The sequence below is a fragment of the Saccopteryx leptura genome, chromosome 1, assembly GCF_036850995.1.
Source record: "Saccopteryx leptura isolate mSacLep1 chromosome 1, mSacLep1_pri_phased_curated, whole genome shotgun sequence".
NCBI classification, from domain to species: Eukaryota; Metazoa; Chordata; class Mammalia; order Chiroptera; family Emballonuridae; genus Saccopteryx; species Saccopteryx leptura.
This window is the reverse complement of record NC_089503.1, coordinates 137,585,752-137,612,220: the sequence shown is the minus strand read 5'-3', so window position 1 is coordinate 137,612,220 and position 26,469 is coordinate 137,585,752. Positions and strand designations below refer to the sequence as shown.

At 36.9% G+C, this 26,469-nt stretch overlaps 1 protein-coding gene and 1 pseudogene across 2 annotated transcripts in view; both read right to left on the bottom strand.

Moving 5' to 3' along the window:
• Window positions 1–26,469, bottom strand: part of IPO11 (importin 11) — a 231,259-nt gene that overhangs the window by 43,097 nt on the left and 161,693 nt on the right. The window contains exon 28 of one of the 2 annotated variants that reach the window (XM_066375677.1): window positions 13,728–14,116. The exons of the other annotated variant lie outside the window; for it this stretch is intronic. Within the exon in view, the coding sequence (XP_066231774.1) occupies window positions 14,095–14,116 (22 nt within the window). The 3' untranslated portion in view covers window positions 13,728–14,094. Of the gene's footprint in view, window positions 1–13,727; window positions 14,117–26,469 lie in introns of those variants that run through there. 2 annotated transcript variants of the gene reach the window in all.
• On the bottom strand, window positions 3,232–3,378 carry LOC136390090 (U2 spliceosomal RNA; annotated as a pseudogene).

Genomic DNA, 26,469 nt, shown 5'->3' with positions numbered 1-26,469 from the left:
TCCCCAAGGACACAAATAAATGAAATATTTTAATACTCATTTGGTTAGCCTAAATAATATACTTAAGAGTGAATGTGAACAGGAAGGACTATAGTTTCTTTCTTCTTGTCCAAGTTGTATTAGTATTTTTTTAGTAAGCATTTTACATTTTCACTTTTTTAATATGACTAATCCACTATCATAGAGCATGTGTCTTAAATTACTTCTCTGTCATGGATTTACATATTTACATCTTACCCCATTCTCTTAGATGCACAGGGAAAACAGGCATGGAGAAACAAAATTCTCAGTTACCTTTTCTGAACAGTTTCATAATATAAAATTAAAGATTTAAATATTTTTTATAGTAGCAGCACCAAGAAATAAATAAATCACCTTAGAATTTTCTCTGACCTAACCAGATCATAATTATACTATTTGTAGATCATACTTAATATTTGAAGTTACTCTCACATTATTTAAATATCTTAAATATAGGTTAGTGAAATTAAGGTAATTTAAGAAAATAAACTTTTTAAGCACTAAAAGCCACAACCAAATAAAATATTCTCTTATCTTTATTTTTCTGTTGATATTAATAGGATTTAGCAAAGAACAGGACATTGAAAGAAAAAGGCAAAAGAAAAATGTCTTGATTTATCAGTCTTATTACAAGATTTCTACCACCTCAGAGGCTACAAAAGTGGTGACATTTACACTAAAATTAGTTTGCTTGTTTTTTAGTTCCCCCTCCCCAGATATTTTCCAGAACTAAGATTGCAAATACTTTTGTCACTTAAAATGGAAACATGGCAATTTGCTGCACGGTCGTGGAAAAGTGTATTTATAAATATAGTTTCCCTGACAAATACTGACAAAGAAATGAAATTTAAAAAGTCATAGTGGAAATTCACTAAGTTATTTTAAAATAAAGGTTGAATTTTTTACACCCAACAATGATCCTTATAAAGGCTTTTATATTATAAACCATTCTCCCAAATAACATTTTTTGAGTGCATAAATACACGAGGAAAAGCTATTAAGACAATAAAAAATAACTGTAACAATCTATGAGAAAAAACAGCCATCCTACGTGATTTCCAAGAAAAGACTGTCTTTAAGAATCGTGGTCATATTATGAGTGATGTCAGAGAAATGGCAGCATGACAGATACTCCGATCTCTCCCCTTGAAATTTCAACAAACTCGACAACTATACGCAGAGAAAAAAACCCAGGAGCACCTGAAATATACACACATCAGATAAAGTTATCTCTTGTTAGTGTTATTAACAATTCCACTCTCAAATGCCATCAATGAAAAAGAAATCAAATATAATAGATACACAAGACAGAGACACAGCTCAGATAGATGGTAAAGAATATCCAGAAAAAAAAATCTCAATTACATGGAAACCTTGGAGCTAAATAAAAGAATTCAAAATTGAAGTTCTAAAAATATTCACTGAGATACAAGAAAGCACTGAAAGGCAATTTAGTGAGCTCAAAAACCAATTTAATGAATAAAAAAGGTACTTCACCAAGGAAACTGAAACTATAAAAAAGAACCAGCCCTGGCCGGTTGGCTCAGTGGTAGAGCATCGGCCTGGCGTGCAGGACTCCTGGGTTCAATTCCCGGCCAGGGCACACAGGAGAAGCACCCATCTGCTTCTCCACCCCTCCCTCTCTCCTTCCTCTCTGTCTCTCTCTTCCCCTCCTGCAGCCAAGGCTCCATTGCAGCAAAGTTGGCCCGGGTACTGAGGATGGCTCTGTGGCCTCTGCCTCAGGCTAGAGTGGCTCTGGTCTCAACAGAGCGACGCCCCAGATGGGCAGAGCATCGCTCCCTGGTGGGCGTGCCAGGTGGATCCCAGTCGGGCACATGCGGGAGTCTATCTGACTGCCTCCCCGTTTCTGACTTCGGAAAAATACAAAAAAAAAAAAAAAAAAGAACCAAACAGAGATGAAAAACTCAATACATGAACTGAAAAATGAGGCAACAAGCTTAGCTAATAGAACAGGCCCGATAGAGGAGAGAATTAGTGACACTGAAGACAGGCAACTAGAGATACTACAGAGAGAAGAAGAGAGACACTCATGAAGTTAAAAAAATGAGAAAGCCCTACAAGAATTGTCTGATTCCATCAGAAAGAGCAATATAAGAATAACGGTATATAAGATGAAGAGGAGAGGGAAAAGGGGATGAAGAACATATTCAAACAAATATCAATAACTTCCTAGCCTGCAGAAAGAAAGCCTCGAATCCAAGAAGCAAACTGAACACTGAGTTACCTCAATTCAAACAGACCTACTCCAAGGCACATCATAATGTAATTATCACAAATCAATGACAAAGGAAAAATCCTCAAGGCAGCTAAGGAAAAAAAGAATATAACATATAAAGGAAGGCCCATTAGGCTATCATCAGATTTCTCAGCAGAAACTCGATGAGCCAGAAGAGAGTGGACCCCAATATTTAAAGTACTAAAAGAAAGGAACTACCAGCCAAGAATACTATATCCATCAAAGCTATCCTTCAAGTATGAAGGGGAAATAAAAACACTTCCAGACATAGAGAAGCTGAGGAAATTTATCACAAGAAAACCCCCACTTTATGAAATACTACAGGGGGTTATCTAATCAGATACAAAGAACAAAACAAGTAAAAGCTCTAACAGGACCGCAATACATACAAGGATAATCTGTGACAACAATAACATAAAAGGGGAGAGGACAAAGATCAGCAGTAGCAAAGGAGGATGTAGTGCAGAAGCACGCATGAGATAATGGACTCTAATGAATATGATAATTTTTCTTTTAATAACCTAATGGTAATCACCCCTGAAAATGTCACTACTGAAACACATTACTTTAAAAAGGAAGAAACAGAGGAAAGAAGTATGGAATACAACTAAACAAAAACAAATGACAGAAAAACAGAAGAGAAGAACCAAACAAGACACAGAACTATCAGAAAGCAATATATAAAATGGCAATAGGAAACCCTCAAGTGTCAATAACGACATTAAATGTAAATGGATTGAACTCACCAACAGAGGCACAAAGTAGCAGACTGGATCAAAAAGCAAAACCCAACTGTATGCTGCCTTCAAGAGACACATCTAAGCTACAAGGATAAAAATAGATTCAAAGTGAAAGGTTGGAAAACGGTTATCCAAGCAAATAATATCCAAAGAAAAGCGGGTATAACCATACTCATACCTGACGATGCTGACTACAAGACAACAAAGATAACCAGAGACAAAGATGATCATTTCATAATGATAAAGGGGACACTGTATCAAGAAAACATAACACTTCTTAATATACTGCTCACAAAAATTAGGGAATATTTATCACTTCATATTCTACACTTGATCTTAGCCAAAAGGCCGAGAAGCGATATCACTTCATATTCATTTAGAAATATCCCCTAAATTTTGTGAGCAGTGCATATATATATATGTACCAAACCAGTTAGCACCAAAATATATAAGACATCTACTAACTGATCTAAAAATAGAAACAAACAAAAATATAATCATACTTGGAGATCTCAATACACCACTAATGGTTCTAGATCGTTCATACAAACAGAAAATCAATAAAAAAAATACTGGCCTTAAATGAAACACTAGAGCCTGACCTGTGGTGGTATAGTGGATGGAGTGTCGACCAGGAATGCTGAGGTTGATGGTTCAAAACCTTGGACTTGCATGGTCAAGGCAAATATGGGAGTTCATGCTTCCTGCTCCTCCCCCCTTCTCTCTCCCGGGCCCCTCATCTCACCAAAATAAATTTTAAAAACACATATATGTTTAGAAAAAAAATTAAAGACTTGAACAAGTGTATATAATAGACATCTATAGTACATTTCATCCCAGAACATCAGAGTATACATTGAACATTCTCAAAAATAGACCATATGTTGGGCCACAAAGCTAAGATCAACAAATTCAGAAAGACTGAAATTATACCAAGCATATTCTATGACCATAAGGCTTTAAAACTAGAATTCAACTGCAAAAAAGAAGTAAAACAAACCCAAAAATGTGAAAATTAAACAGCATACTTTTTAAAAAGTATTCAAAGCAGAAATAAAAGCAGAGATCAAAAGATATATACAAACAAAAATGACAACACAACATATCAGAATCTCTGGGATGCAGCAAAAGCAGTAATAAGGGGAAGTTCATATCATTGCAGGCTTATACGAACAAACAAGAGAGCCCAAGTAAACAACTTAACATCACATCTTAAGGAACTAGAAAAAGAAGAACAAAGGCAACCCAAAACCAGCAGAAGAAAGGAAATAATAAAAATTAAAGCAGAAATAAATGAAATAGAGAACAGAAAAACTATAGAAAAAATTAATACAACAAAGAACTGGTTCCTTTTAAGGATAACAAAATTGACAATCCCCTTGCAAGACTCACTAAGGAAAAAAGAGAAAGGACCCATATAAACAAAATCCAAAATGAAAGAGGAGAAATTATCACAGATATCATAGATATACAAAGACCATTGCAGAATACTATGAAAAACTATATGCCACTAAATTCAACAATCTAGAAGAAATGAATAAATTCCTAGAGCTATACAATCTTTCTGGACTGAATTACAAAGAACTGGAAAGCCTAAATAGACCCATAAGCAGGGAGGAAATAGAAACAACTATCAAAAACCTCCCCAAAAATAAAAGTCTGGGCCAGATGGCTACACTAGTGAATTCTACCAAACATTCCAAGAAGATTTGGTTCTGATCCTTCTCAAAGTTTTCCAAAAAATTGAAGAAAGAGCAATACTTCCAAACACATTTTATGGGGTCAACATAACCCTCATACCAAAACCTGGCAAGGACAATACAAAAAAAAGAAAACTACAGACCAATATCTTTAATGAATACAGATGCAAAAATCTTAAACAAAATACTAGCAAGTTGAATACAACAACACATTAAGAAAATACATCATTTTCCAGTCTACCTGAATCATTACCAGCTAGAAGCAGTGGTCATTGGGACTTGGACATGAGCTGCAAAGTATAGAATGGTGACAACTCCAGTGCCATGCGGACTTTTCCTGGATGTGGACTTTTCCTGGACTCCTGCTCCCTGTGACAGTTCCTAACAGACTGAACTGTGGTTGGGTTGTATTTTTCAGGGATTTGGCATGGTGATGGGGCCAACTTGGACTTGGTGAACATGTTAAGGACACTACTCTTTTATGGATTCTTGCTGTATTGGCCAAGAGTTCGCTTAAAGGCTTTTAATCACTGTAAAAAAAAATAGAAGACTGGATAAAGAAGATGGGGCACATATACACCATGGTATACTATTCAGCTAGAAGAAATGATGACATCAGATCACTTACAGCAGAATGGAGGAATCTTGATAACATTATGCAGAGTGAATTAAGTGAATCAGAAAAAAAACAAGAACTGCAGGATTCCATACATTGGTGGGACATAAAAACAAGACTAAGAGACAAGGACAGGAGTGTGGGGGTTACGGGGGGGTGGGGGGAGGGAAGGAGGGAAGGAGGGAGAGGGGGAGGGGAAGGGGTACAAAGAAAACTGGATAGAGGGTGACGGAGGACGATCTCTCTTTGGGTGATGGGTATGCAACAGAACTAAATGACAAGATAACCTGGAAATGTTTTCTTTGAATATATGTACCCTGATTTATCGATGTCACCCCATTAAAATAAAAATTTATTTATAAAAAAAATACATCATGATCAAGTAAGATTCATCCCAGAAACACAAGGATGATTCAACATACATAAAATGATTAATGTAATACACCATATCAACAAAACAAAGAACAAAAACAATATGATTCTATCAACAGATGCAGAAAAGGCATTTTACGTTTAAAACACTCAATAAAATGGGTATAGAAGGAAAATACCTCAACATAATAAAGGCCATATATGACAAACCATCAGCTAACATTACATTAAATGGAAAAAAGCTGAAAATTTTTCCTCTAAAATCAGAAACAAGACAAGGTTGCCCACTCTCTCCACTCCTGTTCAACACTGTGCTGGAAGTTCTAGCCAGAGCAATCAGACAAGAGAAAGAAATAAAAGGCATTTATATCAAGAAAGAAGAGTTAAGGGTTTTCACTTTTTGCAGATGACATTCCTGAACAGAGAAACCCCAAAGACTCTACAGAAAGACTACTAGAAACAATAAACCAATACAGTAAGGTAGCAGGATACAAAGTTAATATTATTTATATATATTTTAAGACTTTATAAACCCTCTCCACAGTCTTATAAACTTTTCCCACACCATTATTAACATTTCCACACTCTTATAAACACTTCCTATGCTCCTAAACACTTTCTACATCTTAAACCTATGTAATTTTAACAACATAGAAAATTCTATGTGAGTACTCACCAGTGAATATATAGTAATATTCTTTTAATATGTTTTAATTATTATTTTTTATATTTTCAATTTTTTTTTACTAGAAAATGCTTATTTTACTGTTTGGTTGTTCTGCTACTGCCCACCATGAAAGCTGGAACACCCACGAGTGGGTGGTGGGGGACCAGGTTGACCAGCACTGCAAAAGTGGGCGGTTTTTATAAAAAGGTTCGCCACCGGCCCTGGCCGGTTGGCTCAGTGGTAGAGCGTCGGCCTGGCGTGCAGAAGTCCCGGGTTCGATTCCCAGCCAGGGCACACAGGAGAAGCGCCCATCTGCTTCTCCACCCCTCCCCTTCTCCTTCCTCTCTGTCTCTCTCTTCCCCTCCCGCAGCGAGGCTCCATTGGAGCAAAGATGGCCCGGGCGCTGGGGATGGCTCCTTGGCCTCTGCCCCAGGCGCTAGAGTGGCTCTGGTCGCAACAGAGCGACGCCCTGGAGGGGCAGAGCATCGCCCCCTGGTGAGCAGAGCGTTGCCCCCTGGTGGGCATGCCGGGTGGATCCTGGTCGGGTGCATGTGGGAGTCTGTCTGACTGTCTCTCCCCGTTTCCAGCTTCAGAAAAATACAAAAAAAAAAAAAAAAAAAGGTTCGCCATCAAGGTCATAGACGGTATCAGGCAAAACATATTAACATTTCCAAAGTCAATGATCTAAACTAAGAACAAGCAAGGTTTATGCATATGTATTGAAAACCTAAAAGACATGAGATGTGGAGATAAAAGGTAACATGTTCAAGGTCTCTACGCCCTTCAGGATCAGAAAGCTACTTCCTACCAAAATGGAGTTCCCTCTACTATACCACAGTGATGCCTCACGAGTCAAGAGCAATGAAACAACGCAAATCCGAACCAGGAGCAGGAATATCACATTCTTCTCATCCATGCTGCTTTCCCAGGATATTTCTCTTCTAATCCATACAGCTTCCTACATTAAAGGCGTGTCACCACAAGAGCCTGCTAATTTCAGCAGAATGATGACTAAGGGTGGAGGGTACTTTAAAAAAAAATTGCTTGAGATAGTATGACTGAAAAAATAAGCCCATCACCTTGTTACTATTATTCCATAACAGAAAGCATTGAGAAACTAGGAAATCTGAAAAAGCTGATGCATATCCTCTCCCCCAACTAACTGAAGGGATTATCAGTAAGTCCAGTAACAGAAACTGTATCTAGATAGATAGATAGATAGATAGATAGATAGATAGATAGATAGATAGATATAGATAGATGATAGATGTTTTAATGAGAAATAAACAGGTCTTATCAGGACAAAAAAAATAATGAGTTTCTGTTTAGTGGAAGATGGATATAAAATCTAATCAGTAAATAGAGCAGCCTTTTGTTTGGTTTCACATACTCCATTCTCCTTCCCAAGTCTGAAGCAGCACACCATGTTACAAGTCCAGACGTATATTTCCTAGTCTTTGGCTCACTAAGAGAAGACATGTAAAGAGGTGGGATCCTTAGAACAAGGGAGAATGACAAGTCCAGTGTAACATGGGAAAGTGCATGTAGGACCAACTTGGTAGGAAGGCCCAGCATTTAGCTAGTTTTCAGAGTTTTATAAAAGGTTCTCTAGGTTTTCTTCTACCATTTTTGCAACCCTTAAAAACAAGTACAGATTTTACTGTTACTAGTTGTGATGCAACTAAGATAATTAAATAAGGTCCTAATTACATGTGGGTCCCCTTATACCTTAAACACTTGGGTGCTTATATAACCCCTAAGTTCAAGAAACATCCACATACATGTTATGTTTCAATATTCTATTTCTTGACCTGAGTGGTGGCTACCCAGGTATATCTACTTCTGTATGTGGTATATATATACATTAATAAAACTTTTTTAAAAGCTTGTGTATGGTCTAACGGTAATATTTATCATGTACAGTATTAATATTGGTGTAACTATTTAAATAAATTCTACTACTACTTGGAGGATTCCAAAATAAAATATGCAAGGAAATAGGAAAAAAGAGAATAAATATTGCTGACTCAATACACAGGTGGCCACGAGGCAGAGAAAATGAACGAAGAAACGCTGAAACTCTATATCTGAGAGAGTCGAGCACCGCACTAAGAGTAAGAAGTTGAGGGGAAACAAATTGATATCCAGAGATCCTCTTTCCCTTACTTCAAAGTTTTACACAATTGCCTCACTCGCCCCCCCCCCCATGCCCCCTTACCTCTCCCCAGCACTTAGCCTCCAGCTATCAACACACTGGCAATCCCTCACTTCCACAAGACCACAATGCACCTTGGTCTTCCTCTGCCCCAGACACTCACTCTATCACCTGTAACCTTCTATTTCCTGCTCCCTGCTCTTGGACTCTGTCCCATTCCACTGAAGGCCTCGCTGATAATCTGACACCCAAGTGTCCCTGCTTCACTGCCAGGAAGGGGTTGGGAACACATTCTCAGTTATCTCATAAGTGACAGTCATGTTTCTGAAATTCCATGTTGTAATTCTAAATATATTTTATTTATTTAAAAAAAATTTTTTTTCCAATGATTTGAGAGAGGAAGGTGAGGGTGGGGGGAGGAAAGAGAGAAGCATCAATTTGTTGTTCCACTTAGTTGTACAATACATTCATTGGTTGCTTCTAGTATGTGCCCAGACCAGGGATTGAACCATGATTTTCTATGCACTGAACCATGTGACCACAGCTGAATTCTACATGTATTTAAAAGTTATAAATAAATGTTAGTTGAGTTCTATACTTCTCATATGTTAAGGGTGGCAGGGGGTGGTGGGAGAGGAAAGGGACTTTTTTGGAGGTATGCCCAAGAATCTTAAACCACCCTTTATAAAATTCAATGGAAAAAATAAAAATTTATTTAAAACTACCTTTCTAAAACATAATCATTTTAAGTTGGAGCCTATCTATTTTTGAGTGCTGTAATCAAGAACCTTTCAGCAATGGTAAAGAAATACAGAAATCTAAAGAGTAAGCTTCTTGGCCCTGGCCGGTTGGCTCAGCAGTAGAGCGTCGGCCTGGCGTGCGGGGGACCAGGGTTCGATTCCCGTCCAGGGCACATAGGAGAAGCGCCCATTTGCTTCTCCACACCCCCCCTCCTTCCTCTCTGTCTCTCTCTTCCCCTCCCGCAGCCAAGGCTCCATTGGAGCAAAGATGGCCCAGGCGCTGGGGATGGCTCCTTGGCCTCTGCCCCAGGTGCTAAAGTGGCTCTGGTCTCGGCAGAGCGACGTCCTGGAGGGGCAGAGCATCGCCCCCTGGTGGGCAGAGCATCGCCCCTGGTGGGCGTGCCGGGTGGATCCCGGTCGGGCGCATGCGGGAGTCTGTCTGACTGTCTCTCCCCATTTCCAGCTTCAGAAAAATACAAAAAAAAAAATAAATAAATAAATAAATAAATAAATAAATAAAGAGTAAGCTTCTTTAGTTATATTAATTTAAAATACTATTGGTGTCAACTTTACTGTTTTGTTTAAGGTAGGGTTGCTCAAAATGTGAAATAATAATATACAGAAATTACCGCATAAAATTTCTATGCACATATCACTTAGGTCAATTTTATCTCAAGTTTAAAAAAAAAACTTCCAGTATCATGCAACAGTGAATTGTGAGCTAGCTAACATTTATAAAAGAAATGGCTACTGACAAAAACTGAAATGAGCACTTAATAAATTCCAATGTGTACAACTACTGCTCCATATAGAAATTGATACTAATAAGATTAGTTTTCTAGTTGAGCCTAAATCAATTAGGAATTATATATAAAAACAAAAAAATTTTTGATAGACTTTCTAAATGACCTTCTTTAGTTGGGAAAAATTAGTTTTAAGATCAAGAAAAATACTCTGTTATATGAGTTTTTCCTAATTTCAGTCACCTTATGCTGCTCCTAATCATCTTTTTTTTCTTTTTATTTATTCATTCTAGAAAGGAGAGTGACTGAGAGAGCACGTGCGAGAGAGAGAGAGAGAGAGAGAGAGAGAGAGAGAGAGAGAGAGAGAAAGAGAGAGAGAGAGAGAGAAAGAAGAGAGGAAGAGAGAGAGAAAGTGGGGGAGGAGCAGGAAGCATCAACTCCCGTATGTGCCTTGACCAGACAAGTACAAGGCTTCAAACTGGTGACCTCAGTGTTCCAGGTCCACGCTTTATCCACTGCGCCACCACAGGTCAAGCCTGCTCCCAATCATCTTTAAGATGTGGTTTAGGTGGTGGGGAAGGGAGACATGGTGGCGTTTTCAACTTATACTTTAAATTTGTGTATTGTTTGAATTCTCTTTTCCAATGAACAATTTCAGTAATTTAAAATAAACCTCTTTGAAGTTGTGAGAGGTTAGGAAGACACAATCAAAAAGAGAATTATTTAGAAGTCTTTCAAGGTAAAACAAATAGCACAGACTCTTCTATAATGAAACAAGTAATTTATGTTAAGAACAGGATTTTTAGAAATATATTCATGTTTTCTACTAAAATCACAATCAAGGACAAAGCTGGTCAGGAAAAAGAGCACTGAGCATTCTTGTGGATAGAGGGCTGTGGCTGTAACTTCTCTGCAATTTCTAGTCTTTCTTGAAAGCACTTCTAAGGTCCTTTCAGCTTCTCTCTCAAGTATCTTAATGACAGTGGTTCTCAAAGCATGGTCCTAGACCAGCAGCATCAGCAAACTTGTTAAACTGCTGATTCACAGGTCCCATTCCAGACCTACTGAATCAAGAATTCTGGAAGGAGTGGGGACAGCAGTCCATGTTTCATCAAGGCTTCCTGGTGATTCTGAATTTGAGAAGCACTGTATGTATAAGAGATAACCTAGCACCTTATAATTACTTCAGTTTCACAATACAAGCTCAATAATTATCACTTGGTTTAATCATTCCCAGATTGTTCCAGGCTAACTTTATAGGAATAGTATTAACTTTTAATAATTAAAAAAATAAATAAAAACAAAAATTTGCCTGACTGGTGGTGGTGTAGTGGATAGAGCATCGAACTGGGATGCTGAGGACCCAGGTTCAAAATCCCAAGGTTGCTGGCTTGAGTGTATGCTCACCAGCTTGAGCGCGGGGTCGCTTGCTTTAGCGTGGGATCATCAATAATGATCCCAAGGTTGCTGGCTTGAACCCAATGTCACTGCCTTGATCAAGAGGCTCAGCTGGCACCCCCTCCACACCCCCAGTCAAGGCACATATGAGAAACTATCAATGAACAACTAAGTTACCGCAACAAGTCAATTCTTCTCATCTCTCTCCCTTCCTGTCTGCCTCTCCTGCTAAAAAAAAAAACAAAAACCCACAATAAAACACCAACGCCCCCCCCTGAAATTTAGAGGAAAAAGAAGGAAAACACAAACATGTAATATATAATGCTTAACAGGAAATTTTTAATACATATTTGGGGGTCAGGCCACCATTAAGAGATCCAGTATTAGGTACTTACTATAACTAATATTCTGGGAGGGCTACACAAGTATAAGTTTATGGTAATAGAGAAAAACATTACATCACCTCCATGACTTCAATTATATCTGTTTATATGAAAGATTCTTGGTCAACATCTCCTGGGGGCTCTTTCATCTTATTCTTCCTTCCTTACTTATCTTCCAAAGTCCTGGCCCAAATGGGAATTGTTATTGTTAAGAGTGTGTCAAATACTTCCAGTGTATTAGACAGAAGAAAGGTTAAAATTCACCTTGACCAGATGGACCTCTCTCCTTATTTTCTGCTTGCTGGTTATTTCCATTTGGAGATCCGCTGTGAAAAACTAAACTCATCATTTTGCCCCCACTTACCCACTCCTCTTGCTTCCTTTGCTGAGTGTCCGCAGCTTAAAGCTGACTAAACAAAAACCCTAACATTTTTTGTTATTTTTTCCCTTACCTGCCACCTCTCAGCCAATCATTAAGGCAATTAGTCTCACTTCCAAGTAACTCTAGAATTCAGCCTCTCTGCCCTGGATCAGTAATTCAGATTCCTTCTCAATTAATCACCTTCTAGCCTTACTGCTCCTTTCAAAGAGAGGGCACTTCCTAAAAATTAAATTTGATTATGTCACTCCCTTGCTAGAAATCCTTCCATGGCTCCCTAGGGAAAAAAATAAAATTAAAACAATCTTCATCATCAGATATCTCACTAGCTGTAAATCTCACACCACTACTCAGAGCTCCAGTTGTACTCAATTTTAGTTCCTGAAGAGCAGCACGTATTCTTTTTTTTTCCTTCAACCCTTCTGATGCGTCACCTCTACCTATTACTCAGCTCTCTTCACTGAGCTAATTCCTATTTATCCCTCATAATCCAATTGCAATGTTGCTTTTCTCACAAAGCTACCTCTCATCTTTGTATTTGTTACGCGCAACACGGCATTCCAATTGTAATAGTTACACCATTGTACAGTAACCAGGTGTTCTTTCCTCTGGATTTTAAGCTCCACCAAGAACAGGAAAGGCGTCTATGTTGTTCACAATTATAACCCTAGTGCCCAGGCAGCAGTACAGCATGACATTAAGAGCATGGGCTTTGGAGTTAAGACAGACCTAAAGAGTCACAAGTTGTGAGAATGTGGGAGTTTCTCAGACTCTACGCCTAGGTTTCCTTACCTGTAAAATGTAGATATACTACCTTACAAGGCTTTTTAAAGATTAAATGTGTTATCTAAAGTAACTAGCGTAGTGCTTGGTACACAGAAACGTTAGTTATTATTAATACAGTGCCTATCAAAAAAAATATTTGCTGAATAAATTCAGTATGCACAAGTTATTAAAACATTATTTATTAATGCTAAGTTCATGTAATTCATTATATTTCCAAATAAAGTTTAAAATTCTACAAGGAGGCTTCATTTTTACTCGTGTTCACGGCACTTAAGTTTTGTTACAGGCAGTATTTAGTTGAATTATAAAGCAGAATGTTCAAAAAGAATGACTTGTGCCTCACTTTCAGGAACAATTTGTTTATGAAGTTGAATCTGCTCCAAACCAGGGCTTTCGAGAGAATTTGGGCAAGTGTTACAAATTGAGGCAGCTACATTATTATATCTTGCTGACTGATAAAAGCTGTAGTATTCAAGTCTATTTTCCCCTGAGTTTTCTGATGATTTTAGTTTTTGTTTAAATTGAACAACTTTGTAGATTAAAAACACAATTAACACACAAGCTAAGATAAAAAAAGCTAGCAAAATGTCAAAAGCCTCATTTAACTTTTCAACTTCTTGTGTACAGATTAGAGATGTTTTCCCTGACACTGAAGCAGCATCAATTGGCAGAGCACTGTTCTTCTCCAAGTTCAAGTTAACAGAAGAAGTAAGCTGTATTTGCACAGGAAGCACTGCAGTAGTCTCTAGTGGATTACCAAAAGTATTCTCTTGAAAATATCTACTGGCAGGTGAAGTATGAATTTGTTCCCCAAAAGTAACACTCTCGATATTTTCCAAATATTTCCCATTTGTGGTTACTTTATGCCAGGCCATCATTAATGCAGTGGTCTTGTGATGAATAATGAAGAGATTTTATAGCCCAAACTCTGGATACATTTGTCGAAGATGTAATGCAATCTGTAAAGTCAGTCCACTTAACACAACGCAATGCTCTGCTGCGCATGGATGGGGGGTTCTGACAGCAGATGGTTAGGGTAATGGCTGAAGATGCTAGCCAGTCGCGAAGGAAAACAGTTTGCAGTTACATTCCCAAGGATTAGAATTGGCCTGAAGATGAGTCAGTGAAGACAATGGCTTAAGGACCCTTGGATGCAAGTCTGTAAGATTATTAAATGACAGATTAAGGATCTTCAAAGATGCTCTCATGTTTTCAAATGAATCATTATCAATGCTGATTATTTTGTTTCTATTTAGCTTAAAGTAAATTAAATTCTTTAACAAGCTAAATATGTCAGAATTTAAATTTTCTATATCATGACTTAATATCAAATGTTTATGATTATTAATTCCACTAAACCCACCCCTAGTAACATTTTTAATTCTTGAATTTTTCAGAAATATTCCAAGTTGACAAGTCCTTTAAATCCAAAGGGCTGTATTGCTTTAATATAGTTATGAGACAAAGAAAGTCTTTTAAGACTCTTAGGTACTTCAAAGGCATCTGATAATACTTTTGTTAAATAATTATGTTCTAGATACAAACAATCCAGGTTTCCAAAATGTTGAAAGCCTACATCTGATATCCTCAAAATTTTATCATGTGATAAATCAAGTATTTGAAGAACAATCATACCACAAAGGTACCACCACTGAGGACAGTGAGGTGATTTCTTTGTAGACTTAAGTACTAAACTGAAACTACATAATTAAATACTCCTCTTGGAACAAAAGATACTTGAATAGACTGTAAATATAAATTACGAAGATTGGAAAACTCCTCAAATATTCCAGGATCTAAGCATTTCAAAAAATTATTAGTTATATATAGAAAATGGAGATGCCTCAAATGAACAAAGGCTTTTGGATATATATAAACAATGCCAGCATTATCCAAATATAATGCTGTAAGAGACTTCATGCTCTTTCATTTATGTTAGATAAATGATTTCCAGTCAGGTACAGAGAAACAGCACTCTCAGGAAAAGTCTTAGGTTACATCAGTTTATCAGCCTCCCAGTGCAGAGCTGGCAAACAGACCAACACCCAAGTATCTCTTTGTGGAATAACAATACAAGATTACAGGCAACAAAAAGAAAGAGTTGTCATAAAGGCAAAGAGATGTATGTAATCCACATACAGCCTTGCTTTTGGTTTTTCTGTTCATATCAGAATTGGCTATAAAAAGAGAAGGTAAAACTAAATCATCTAAAAGTTCTTAAAATGAAAGTTTCATAATACCAGAAATTCTGCATTTTATTTTTACTAGAATCAACCAATAATACTAAGTACTGTAAACCATACTATGAAGATAGCATAAAATAATGAGTTTGGAAGATGTTCTAGAATTATTAGCACCTCCAGGCCATTAGCCTACTGTTTGACAAAATAAAAACTGAAATTTAATAAAATGTAAAGTAAAATGTTCACTAAATTATCTAAAATATCACAACTTACGATAACAAAAGTGAAAATGATGATGCAGGAATACCGCTCTAGATATAATACATCCCCTTATCAAAGTAAAGTCTAATATCAATTAAATATCATTATAAATTATAAGAATACAAATTCATTACAGAACAATTAAACTCACTTAAAACTACAGGTTTTCACAAACCAAATTATTTTTGGTTTTAGCTAAAAGTCCCTATTTAAATAGATCATCTTACCAAGAACAGGAAATTCATGTTATTAACATTCGGCTGTTTCAAGTAAAGGTTTTCTTTCTAAATCTGAAGAGAGAAATTTCTAAACTCCATTTCTTTCTGTGGCACTGTTGACCTCCACCCCTCCACCTTTTTATTTTTTTAAGTCAGGAAACACCACTCTTCACATTGGTTCCTCCACAGTCAGTGTGTAAAACAGAAGTTGCCATGGATACAGGAAACTGAGAGACAGGAAGTAATTTTATCTGTGTTTCAAAAGTATTGTTGAAAGGAAATCTCAGGAACTTATTTTTCAGAATGCAGTTAATTTGAGTTTTCCTAATGCACATACTAAATACTGTATAATTTTAAAAATAAGTATTTTTTAAAAAAGGAAAAACCTGAAAATATAAAATTTTCAGAATGAACAAACTGTACACATGAATAACAGGCAGCTACTGAGTGGAAACAGCAAGCTGAAATAAGATGTAAATAGAGTAATATAATTTTTGTGAAATTTTAAACACATAAAATATTTAGATTGTTTTGAATACACATGAGAAGGGTGAACACAAATGTTATACTATCCTTGATGCTTTTCTCCTTTAATTTTATTTTCTTTATTATTTTTTAATCCCTAGAGAAATTATTGTTGAAGTCCTGCACACAAAAAATTATTGATGTCCCTTTTACTCGAGACTGTCACAAAACTACTAAGCAAGTGCTAAGGGTTAATTATTATAGCTGACGGCTACTTGGTGATCGGTAGCACTATTCCAGGACCAAAGGAGAGAGGTAGACAGGGGATACCACTGTTATCAGCACAAGCTTCGGATCCTGTGTGTTCTTCTTTTAGTTTTCAAAAAAATAACTGGAGTATAAAAATATCAAGTATGGCCTGATGAGGTGGTGGTGCAGTGGACAGAGCATCAAACTAGGAGGCTGAGGACCCAGGTTCGGAACCCAGAGGTCATCTGCTTGAGCATGGGCTCAACTAGCTTGAGCCCAGGTTCACCAGCTTGAGTGCGGAGCTGCCGACTTGAGCATGGGATCATAGACATGACCCCATGGTTGCTAGCTTAAGCTGAAAGGTCACTGGCTCGGCTGGAGCCCCCTGGTCAAGGCACACAGGAGAAAACAATCAATGAACAACTAAGGTGCCACAACTCTGAGTTGATGCTTCTCATCTCTCTCCCTTCTTGTCTGTCTCTTTCTCTCTCTCTCAAAAAAAAAGTTGAATACTACTAATTACTGCCTTAATTTAGGGTGGTGTTTACAGTTGGTAAACACAGTTTATTTTTGTACTATTATTTAATTATTGCATTATTTTCCATATGAACAACTATAAACCTACTTTTGCACCCCATATTAAACTATATACCTTTACGGTGTATAACGGTATCAAGTTGCATACCAAATTACTGACAAAGATTATCTTCCGGCAAGAAAAGTTGAGGAGAGTGAAAGAGGCCCTTTAATGACATTTTACTACATATACATCTAATTAGTTTTAAAGCTTTTAGGATACAGGTGTATAATGAAATTTTTTAAGGTAAGGATTTAAAGAATTGATTATTGTTTATGTATTGTTTGGTCATAATTTTCCAAAAAGTTGATTACTTAGGTTTTCTAATTCTGACTTTCATTAATATTACCAATACCCTAACAATACATTTAAAATATCAGTGAAAAATCTTACTTGGCCCGTGGTGGCTCAGTGGATAAAGTGACAACTTGGAATGCTGAGGTCACAGGTTCAAAACCCCGGGCTTGCTCAGTTAATGAACATACAGGAGACAACAACGAGCTAATGTTTCCAGGTCCTCCCTACCCCTTTCTCTCTCTCTTTCTCTCTCAAATCAATAAATAAAATCTTAAAAAATATATAGCAGTGATAATACATTATTGTACACTATAATTCCCTTTCAATATTAAAGCAGTTTTACTTCACATCAAGACAACAATTACTCCAAATGATATGAATTATTTCCATATTAAATACTTTGTATAATACCAAGCACCATATTTCTATGACAATAAAAAAAATATCAGAGGTATACACTGGATAACACATCTTTATCAAATCACTTAAAATACAAATATCCTTTGTGGCTAGCTACTGTTGTTTTTATTTTATAAATAAAGAAATTAAGAAATCAACCACCAAAAAAGCCAAATGACACATATAGGGTAAAGATGAAAGAGAAGCTATGTTGCTCAAGTCTGTCTTGTTTCATATTTTCAATAACATACAAAGTGGAATTAAGTATGTCTCATGGGTTTTTCAATTGTGTCACACTACTTAAGAGTTATGATGGGCTTCAGGACATGCTATTTCAAAATACAGCACCTTTGGCATATTGAATATTTTAAGCTAAAGCAGTTTAGAAAACAGCAAAGGGAGGAAGGGCTCTCTCTGACCTCTCCAACCCCCAGCGACACAGCCATGTCCTCTTCCCTTCAGCACTGGAACAGGTTATAAACCTCCAGGGGGGAGGTGCCCTCTGCACACTGGGAGGAAAGGGACATGCTTATCTCCAAGAACAGAAGGACTCTGAGGTGAATCCAAACAGGTCTTACAAAATTCCCCCCACTTCACTACACTTACCTCATACCCTTTGCCCTTATCATATCTTCCCACAACTTTGCATCCACTGTGCATCAACCCTAGCATAAAAACACACAGGTTTAACAATTTCTTCAAGTCTTTGTTTCCTTAGGAAGGCTCCTGTCCCATGTAAAACATTAAATTTGAATGCCTTTCTCCTGTTGATCTTGTATTTATTTACTAGTTTAATTTCCAGACCAAGCCAGGGACTCTAAGACAGTGATTTTCAACATTTTTTGTCTTGTGACACACATAAACCAATTACTAAAAGGTTGTGGCACACCAAAAAATGTATTTTTTGCCGATCTGACAAAAAATAGGTATAATTTTGATTCATTTACACTGGACAGCTATTGTTTTGTTGGCTGTTCTCATTTTCTTATTTGACAATCTAAGGGAAAAGAGGTCAGTGCCCCTAACCAAATAGCTAGGAATCACATGTTTTAAAAATTCTTGTGGCATATTGAATGAAAAACACTGCTATAGGAGTCAAGATAAACTTCTTCCTCCCCTAGAGTTTGGAAGAAGTCAGAGAAACGGGCCATCAAAATCAAAATAAAGTTAAAAGAGAAAAAGCTCCAAGGTATAAAATAAAAACATTAATTTTGACCTCTGTTCCAGAAAAGTCCAAAGCAGACAAAACTATTTATTCTTATTAGATCTTAGAAGAAAAATTTTTAGAAAATTACACCAAGGGAAAAGTAATGGAATAAAACGAATCTTCTATTATTCACACTGTAAAAACAAGTAAACTGCAGTAATCTAAAGTGACTATAAAAACAGTAAGTGTAAATAATACATTTTAGCTCTTAGGTTGATTTCTTGTAAAATACTGATATACAAGAAAAACAAAGTTTTCTTTAAAAATTTTATTTTTTTAATGGGGTGACATCAATAAATCAGGGTACATATATTCAAAGAATACATGTCCAGGTTATCTTGACTTTCAGTTATGTTGCATACTCATCACCCAAAGTCAGATTGTCCTCTATCACCTTCTATCTAGTTTTCTTTGTGCCCCTCCCCCTCCCCCTTTCCATCTCCCTCTCCCCCCACCCCCCGTAACCACCACACTCTTATCAATGTCTCTTAGTCTCGCTTTTATATCCCACCTACATATGGAATAATGCAGTTCCTGGTTTTTTCTGATTTACTTATTTCACTTCGTATAATGCAGAAAAACAAAGTTTAACCTTTCTGGTCATCTCAGAGTTGCTGCTCTTAGGCACAAGTGATCACTAGCAAAGAAGATCACAGAAATCAAAACTTCAAACACTGTTAACACAGGAATGGAATTCAGAGACTCTTCATCTTACCTGCTATGATCACATCGCTAATCAGTGACCACTGAAGTTTTAGATTAGAACTCAAAGCTTCCCAGCTTCCCACTGCACTAGTGGAAGATACATTTTCCCTGTGTTTTAAGTACTGTCCTTTCACAGCATTTCACATTATTTAGGTAATTGAAAATCTCATGAGCATTAAATCCTGTGATATGTTTAGTAAAATCTTCATATACTCCCCAATGAATGATAATTCTCCCCAATCTGAATTCTGACCTCTTGGTTTTGCTCTGAAGTAACAACACATCAAAATGGTCCCTCATATCCCTTTTCTCATTCCTACTAATTTTCATTAGAACTACTTCTGAACACTACACTCAGCCTCTTAGATGGGATTCCTGTTTTCTTTCCAGGAAATTGACCCACTCACTGACTTATTTTTCTCTCATTCTTCTTTTATACTGTCTTTGTCTTCAAATAATTTCATCATTCAGGTATTGACATGTATCGATTCTTTTCCATTCAGAAATTCCATTACAACTACAAGAATGCATAAATAACAATTGTTCTAGTAACATCTTCTAAACATATATCATCTGTATTATATAACTAGAGATATAGTATCTATACATAAAACAATCAAGATGGGTTTACATATAAAGGATGGTTTACAACAGAAGTTACTAATCTTACGGCTCTTAAAAGGTACTTAGGGACCCAAGATTCAAAATTTAAAATGAATATTACAATTAATAGTCCAGTAACAATTAAAAAAATTATTTTGCTCAATGTAGGGTGAAATTTTGAGGAGAAGCAGTATCTCATTCTAGATTGCTATTCAGTTGCAAGTGAAAAAAATAGTAAGCACACAGTGGAGAAATCAGACAATACCTTGACCAGAATTAGCATAATAAATGAGAAGCAGGTGGACAGTATGTACTCCAGATGTAATGTTTCGAGAAAGACACAACAGCACTTATGTAATATTCCAACCAGGAATGCATAGCCTGAATCTAATCATGAGGAAACATCAGAAACACTCCAAAGAGGAACACTTAGTTCTGTTGAGACAGAGGGATGTGAGGGATGATACAGGGAAGGAGGGGGAAAGGGACAGAAGGACAGAGAGAAAAGAAATGTATTCTTCAAACACATTACCTCTTAGATAGAAAGACACAGGAAATGACATTATAGAGTAAAAGAGACTAAAGACACAGCAATACCACCTGATCCTAGACTGAAGTATTAGGGGTAAAAGGCCATGGTCTATGCAACTTACATGCAAATGTTTCAGAAGATAAAGCATGGCTTGATCATGTTGTCTATCAACTGCACACAAGAAGTAGAGGAAAAAGTGTTTTCCATCAGACCTCTCCAACTGGCTTCTCCTGTCTGGACTGCAGGGGACACAAGACCTTGATACACATTCATAGTTTTCCAGTCGCAATAGGGATAGCTCAACTTCAGCTTGTTACCTGACTTCCAATATCAAATCTATTAACAAAAACCCATTTATAAAATCAGATTGGCCCTGGCCGGTAGGCTCAGTGGTAGAGCATTGGCCTGGTATGTGGATGTCCTGGGTTTGATTCCTGGTCAAGGCACACAGGAGAAGCAACCATCTGCTTCTCCGCCCCTCTCCTTTCTCTCTCTCTCTCTCCCCCTACCTCCCACAGCCATGGGCCATTTGGCTCAAGCGAGTTGGCCTTGGGTGCTGAGGATGTCTCCACGGCCTCTGCCTCAGGCACTAAAAATGACTCCCGTTTCAATAGATCTAAGACCCCAGATTGGCAGAGCATTGCCCCCTCATGGGCTTTCCAGGTGGATCCTGGTTGGGGTGCTTGCGGGAGTTTGTCTTTGCCTACACTCCTCTCACTAACAACAACAACAAAAATCAGACCTATACAGTGTATGGGAATCTGTTATTTGAAATTATCCATTGTTCTAATCTACTCCATTAGAATAGGCACTTCATAATTAAGACTGATTAATCACTTGGAAATAATGTCTTAAAATCTCTCATACTTTAAAAAAATTATGGCAGCTAATAAGTGTAAACAAATGTGTCCACTTGTGACTCATTCCAAAATTAATGATCATTATAATGAAAACAATAAATGACGCAAAAGGACTTTCATTATTTACTTAATGGTTATTACTAAATGTTTTGGAGATTTTTTAATTATACTCTGTATGTCCTGTGTATATCATACTTTTTAAACTGTAGCATTGTATAACACTATAAAATTATTTATTATAGTAAACTGATATTCAGAGAGACTGACTTCCCAAGTGCTTGAATAAAAATTTTAATTCCAAATCCCATATCACACTACCTTTTCTCTAAATTTATAAAAATCTATAGAATGCTCAAATTACTAACTTAAATTTAAATGACATATCCTTTTCAATGTAATACATCTAAATTCATCCCATCCTTTTGTAAAGGATGTTAACAGAAAGATATACAAAATTTACATATAAAATGGATTTATTACACAGATTAAAGTATGCCTAAAGTAGTCCTATTCAAAGAATTTCTAATATGCAACAATACTACAAATCAAAATATATAGAAAACCTCCCCTCTCTAAGGGCTGCTATAATGTGAATATATTTTTATGGTATGCTAGTGTGGCAAAACTGAAGAATAACTGGTCTCAAATTGCACTCTGAAGAGTAAGCAAAATGTTTACTATACTTCCGACCAAGGCTGACAAATTGAAAAATCAAATTAGCTTAATTTTTCAGACACAAACATTCTTTAGAAGTTCAAAAAAAATGTTATTTAGTTGGGAGAAACAAAATGGTACACTGACTTATTACAGAGTAGGTATTTATTAAATTCATGCAACTCTTCATTCAGTAAACTTACTGTGTACCTATGTGTTGGATATGGTATAAGAACAAAAGACGGTTAACAATGTATTAATTATGCATTTTTATTTCTGTATGCTGATGCTTTAATGAACAGGACCTGCTGAGCCTGGAAAGACTACCCTCTAAAGGTTAGTCAATTCCTAGAGATAGTCAATGACTGATTATGAACATAAATTTCATATGCAAACCAACTGATCCAGATTCCACACCCCAACTACATTTAAATGGCTCTTCTACTCCAGACTATCTCCCTGGCACAGGTAGCAGACAACTATGACAGCCTGCCTCTACACCCTAGAGGTCGCTGAAATTACTCAAACTAGTCGATCCTAAGCATGCTTACCATGGAAACCACAAGAATAGCTCTTGCCCAAAATATTTTCCCTTTATTCCCTCCTCTGGCTCCTGACCAATCCTGGTGTTTGTCTGTCTGGTTCTGAGTGCTGTGGCTTGCTCCTTCTTCTTGGGAGCAACAAACTACCTTTAAATGGCAATCATCACTTCATCTGTTTTGGCCTCACCATATCTGAAAAATAATAAAACTTACATTTTAAAGCACTCAGAACCTACTATAGAGACAATTTGTACTTAGTAATATTTATTGAACAAATAAACGAGTAAAAAAGCAAAGAATGAATGCAGACAGCAAACAAGCAAACAGTAGATCAAAAATTTCAACATGCAACCAGTGGGCAACAGCAAAATGGATTTGTTCATTCAATATCTACAGAGAAGCATGCCCTCACATCCGCACCAGGATCAAGTACCTTCAATACATAGGCCAAATGCCAACTGCAAAGTTTCTGCTGCCAGAAGGTATCCAGTCTTTACGATTAAGCTCTACTGGCATGTGTATGTAACACTCGCTTTGTACTTTTCAAATACTATGACATCATCTACCACCCCTTCGAGTATATAATGCTTTTGTACATTCTGCAAATTAGAAGTATGGATTTCCTAAGAGCAATGTACATGCCTCATTAGTTCTCTGCTTCTACACAATATTATTGGTACATGTTTTTATACACAGCAGGTTTTCAATATATACAGTGTGTCCGTAAAGTCATGATGCACTTTTGACCAGTCACAAGAAAGCAACAAAAGATGATAAAAATGTGAAATCTGCACCAAATAAAAGGAAAACTCTCCCAGTTTCATACCTATTCAGTGCAGTTTGATGTGGGCTCACGCACAGATTTTTTAGGGCTCCTTAGGTAGCTATCCTGTATAGCCTCTACAGACTCGTCACTGACTGATGGCCTACCAGAACGGGGTTTCTCCACCAAACTGCCTGCCGGTTTCCTTCAACTGCTTATCCCACCAAGTGATGTTATTCCTATGTGGTGGCGCTTCATTATAAACGCGCTGATATTCATGTTGCACTTTGGTCACGAATTCAAATTTAGCGAGCACAGAACACAATGAACTTTCCTCTGTACCATCCACATCTTGACTGGCATGGCCGTGGGCTGCTCCGCTGTATACACGGTGTTACGTCATCATCTGCACATGTGCACATGCTGCCACATCATCCTACAGAAACTGGGGGGGGGGGGTGTCCTTTTATTTGGTGCAGATTTCACATTTCTATTGTCTTTTGTTGCTTTCCTGTGACTGGTCTAAAGTGTAACAGACACACTGTATTTTAATGCAACAAAATATAATTCAAAACAAAGTCACCAATGATATAAACATTGGTATAACTGTAGTTACACTAACATGAATGTCTCTGCAGTCTCCCAGCACCCTATGACCACTGCAATTATCTTTGAAAAATCACTATGGACAGCTCTCAAGACCAGGTCAACCAAATATATCAATGGGGGAAATATCAATGAAGGGGAGAGGGAATGCCACAAGGAATAGGTAAATTATTTCTATGATTATTTTAAGATCTTATTATCACTGTACCATATTTTAACCACAGGGAAGCTTAGAAAAGTTATTTCTAATTCAAACAAACAAACAAACAAACTACCATAGGCTGATTTCAACCATCATAAAGGTAAAAGGTTTCAAAGATGTTTACTAAGGAAAAAATTCTTCAAAGACACTAGTGAGTATTGTGATTGTGTGCTCTTCAGATTTTTTCCCTATAGTTCTTATTTGACAATTGAAAGTTAACTTCGAAAGAACTACATTTACATTAAAAATCACTCTGAAGGACACAGAGTAAAAGCATCCAAGAAAGTTCCAGAGACCTAAAAATAGCCATTCCTTTCAAGATAATAGCCTCAATCTGTGGGTCTGTTCTGAATACCAACCAGGAGAAATTTCCTTTTCTGTCTCTGCCACCAAACCACTCTGTCCTTCCTCTCTACCACTGAAAATGGAGCAGAGGAAGGCAAAGATATTTGGATCTAAAATGTCTGGTTGCCTAGGGCTAGGGAGAATGAGAGAATGAGGACCTTTAAAGAGTACATGGTTTCTTCCGAAGACAATAAAAATGTTCTAAAATTGATTGTAGTGGTAGCTGCACAACTCCGTGGATATACTAGAATAGGGGTCGGGAACCTATGGCTCGCGAGGCAGATAAGGCTCTTTTGATGGCTGCATCTGGCTCGCAGACAAATCTTTAATAAAAAAAATAATAACGTTAAAAATATTTTATATTTTATCTCATGTATTACAATCCATTAATTTCCTACTGCTTATGTTCATGGTTGCGGGTGGCTGGAGCCAATCACAGCTGTCCTCCGGGACACCACCAAATTTTTATTGGAAAATGTGTAACGTACACAGGTCATTGTATGGCTCTCATGGAATTACATTGTAAAATATGTGGCGTTCATGGCTCTCTCAGCCAAAAAGGTTCCCCACCCCTGTACTACTGAATTGTACACTTTAAATGGGTAAATTGTATGGTATGTGAATTATATCTCAACAAGGTTGTTAACATACACACAAAGATGTTTCTAAGATGTCTATTTCTTGTGAAAGAAAAAAAAAAGAGAACTAATTTTTACTGAGAAAAGCTACTAAAATATTAGATTAAGGATTTAGAGATTACAGAAAATGCCATAAAATGCTGAATAAGAAAACATGACCTCGGTGTAAAAGACACATCCTCTTTTAAAGGATAAAAATAAAATTGTACTGTGTTAATTAAATACTCACTTAGAACAGCCAGTTTAAACCAAGCATTATTCAGGTAAAGCAACATGTCCATAATTTCAAAATTGTAACTGCCTTTCATTCATCTATATTTGAACTGTATCCAAATACTAGTCTTTGGAATTTACCTTGACTCTACTAGTCTAACATTATAAAAGTTATAAAATGACAGAAAAGTACCTAAATTCTTAAATAATAAATTTCTAAATGGTGATATTATATATGCTATTCTTGAGATAAATGAGAATTATGGAGAGGTACAAATGTCCGATCCAAGTCGGTTTAGTATATCTGATACCCAAGGGATTTTATAAAAGGCAATTTCTCTTAGAAAGCAAGCTGTCATGCCATCAAAAAGTCTGCTGCTTTGTTAAGCTCTTTTTGAATATTTCAACTAGCTTATATTAAATGTTCCTCAGGGATGACTTCCTTAAATCATAAAGAGGGCCAGGGAAGAAAGAGAGGGAAGGAGAGAGAGAGAGAAATTTAAAACACAATTTCAAAGAACACTTATTCACATGTGAAATTCTTAGAACTGCATTATTTTAAAAATATGTCGTTGAAGATGGAGGATAAATAGCTATTATAGAGAAGAGATTAAAGGAAAATTTGGTTGTTCTTATCTACAAGTAACAGTTTTTGTTTAATCTATGCCTTTGGAAGAAACATTAAAAGAAATATATGTAAATAATGTTATTTTCATTTAAAAATTAGCTGAAGAAAACTTTACCCCTTCTATGTAGATATATTATAGACTTTAAGGAAGAAAGAATGAAAACTGAAACTTGGAATAACCACAACTAAAGAAGTAGTAAGGCCCTGGCCGGTTGGCTCAGTGGTAGAGCGTCGGCCTGGCGTGCAGGAGTCCCAGGTTCGATTCCCGGCCAGGGCACACAGGAGAAGTGCCCATCTGCTTCTCTACCCCTCCCCCTCTGCTTCCTCTCTGTCTCTCTCTTCCCCTCCCGCAGCCAAGGCTCCAT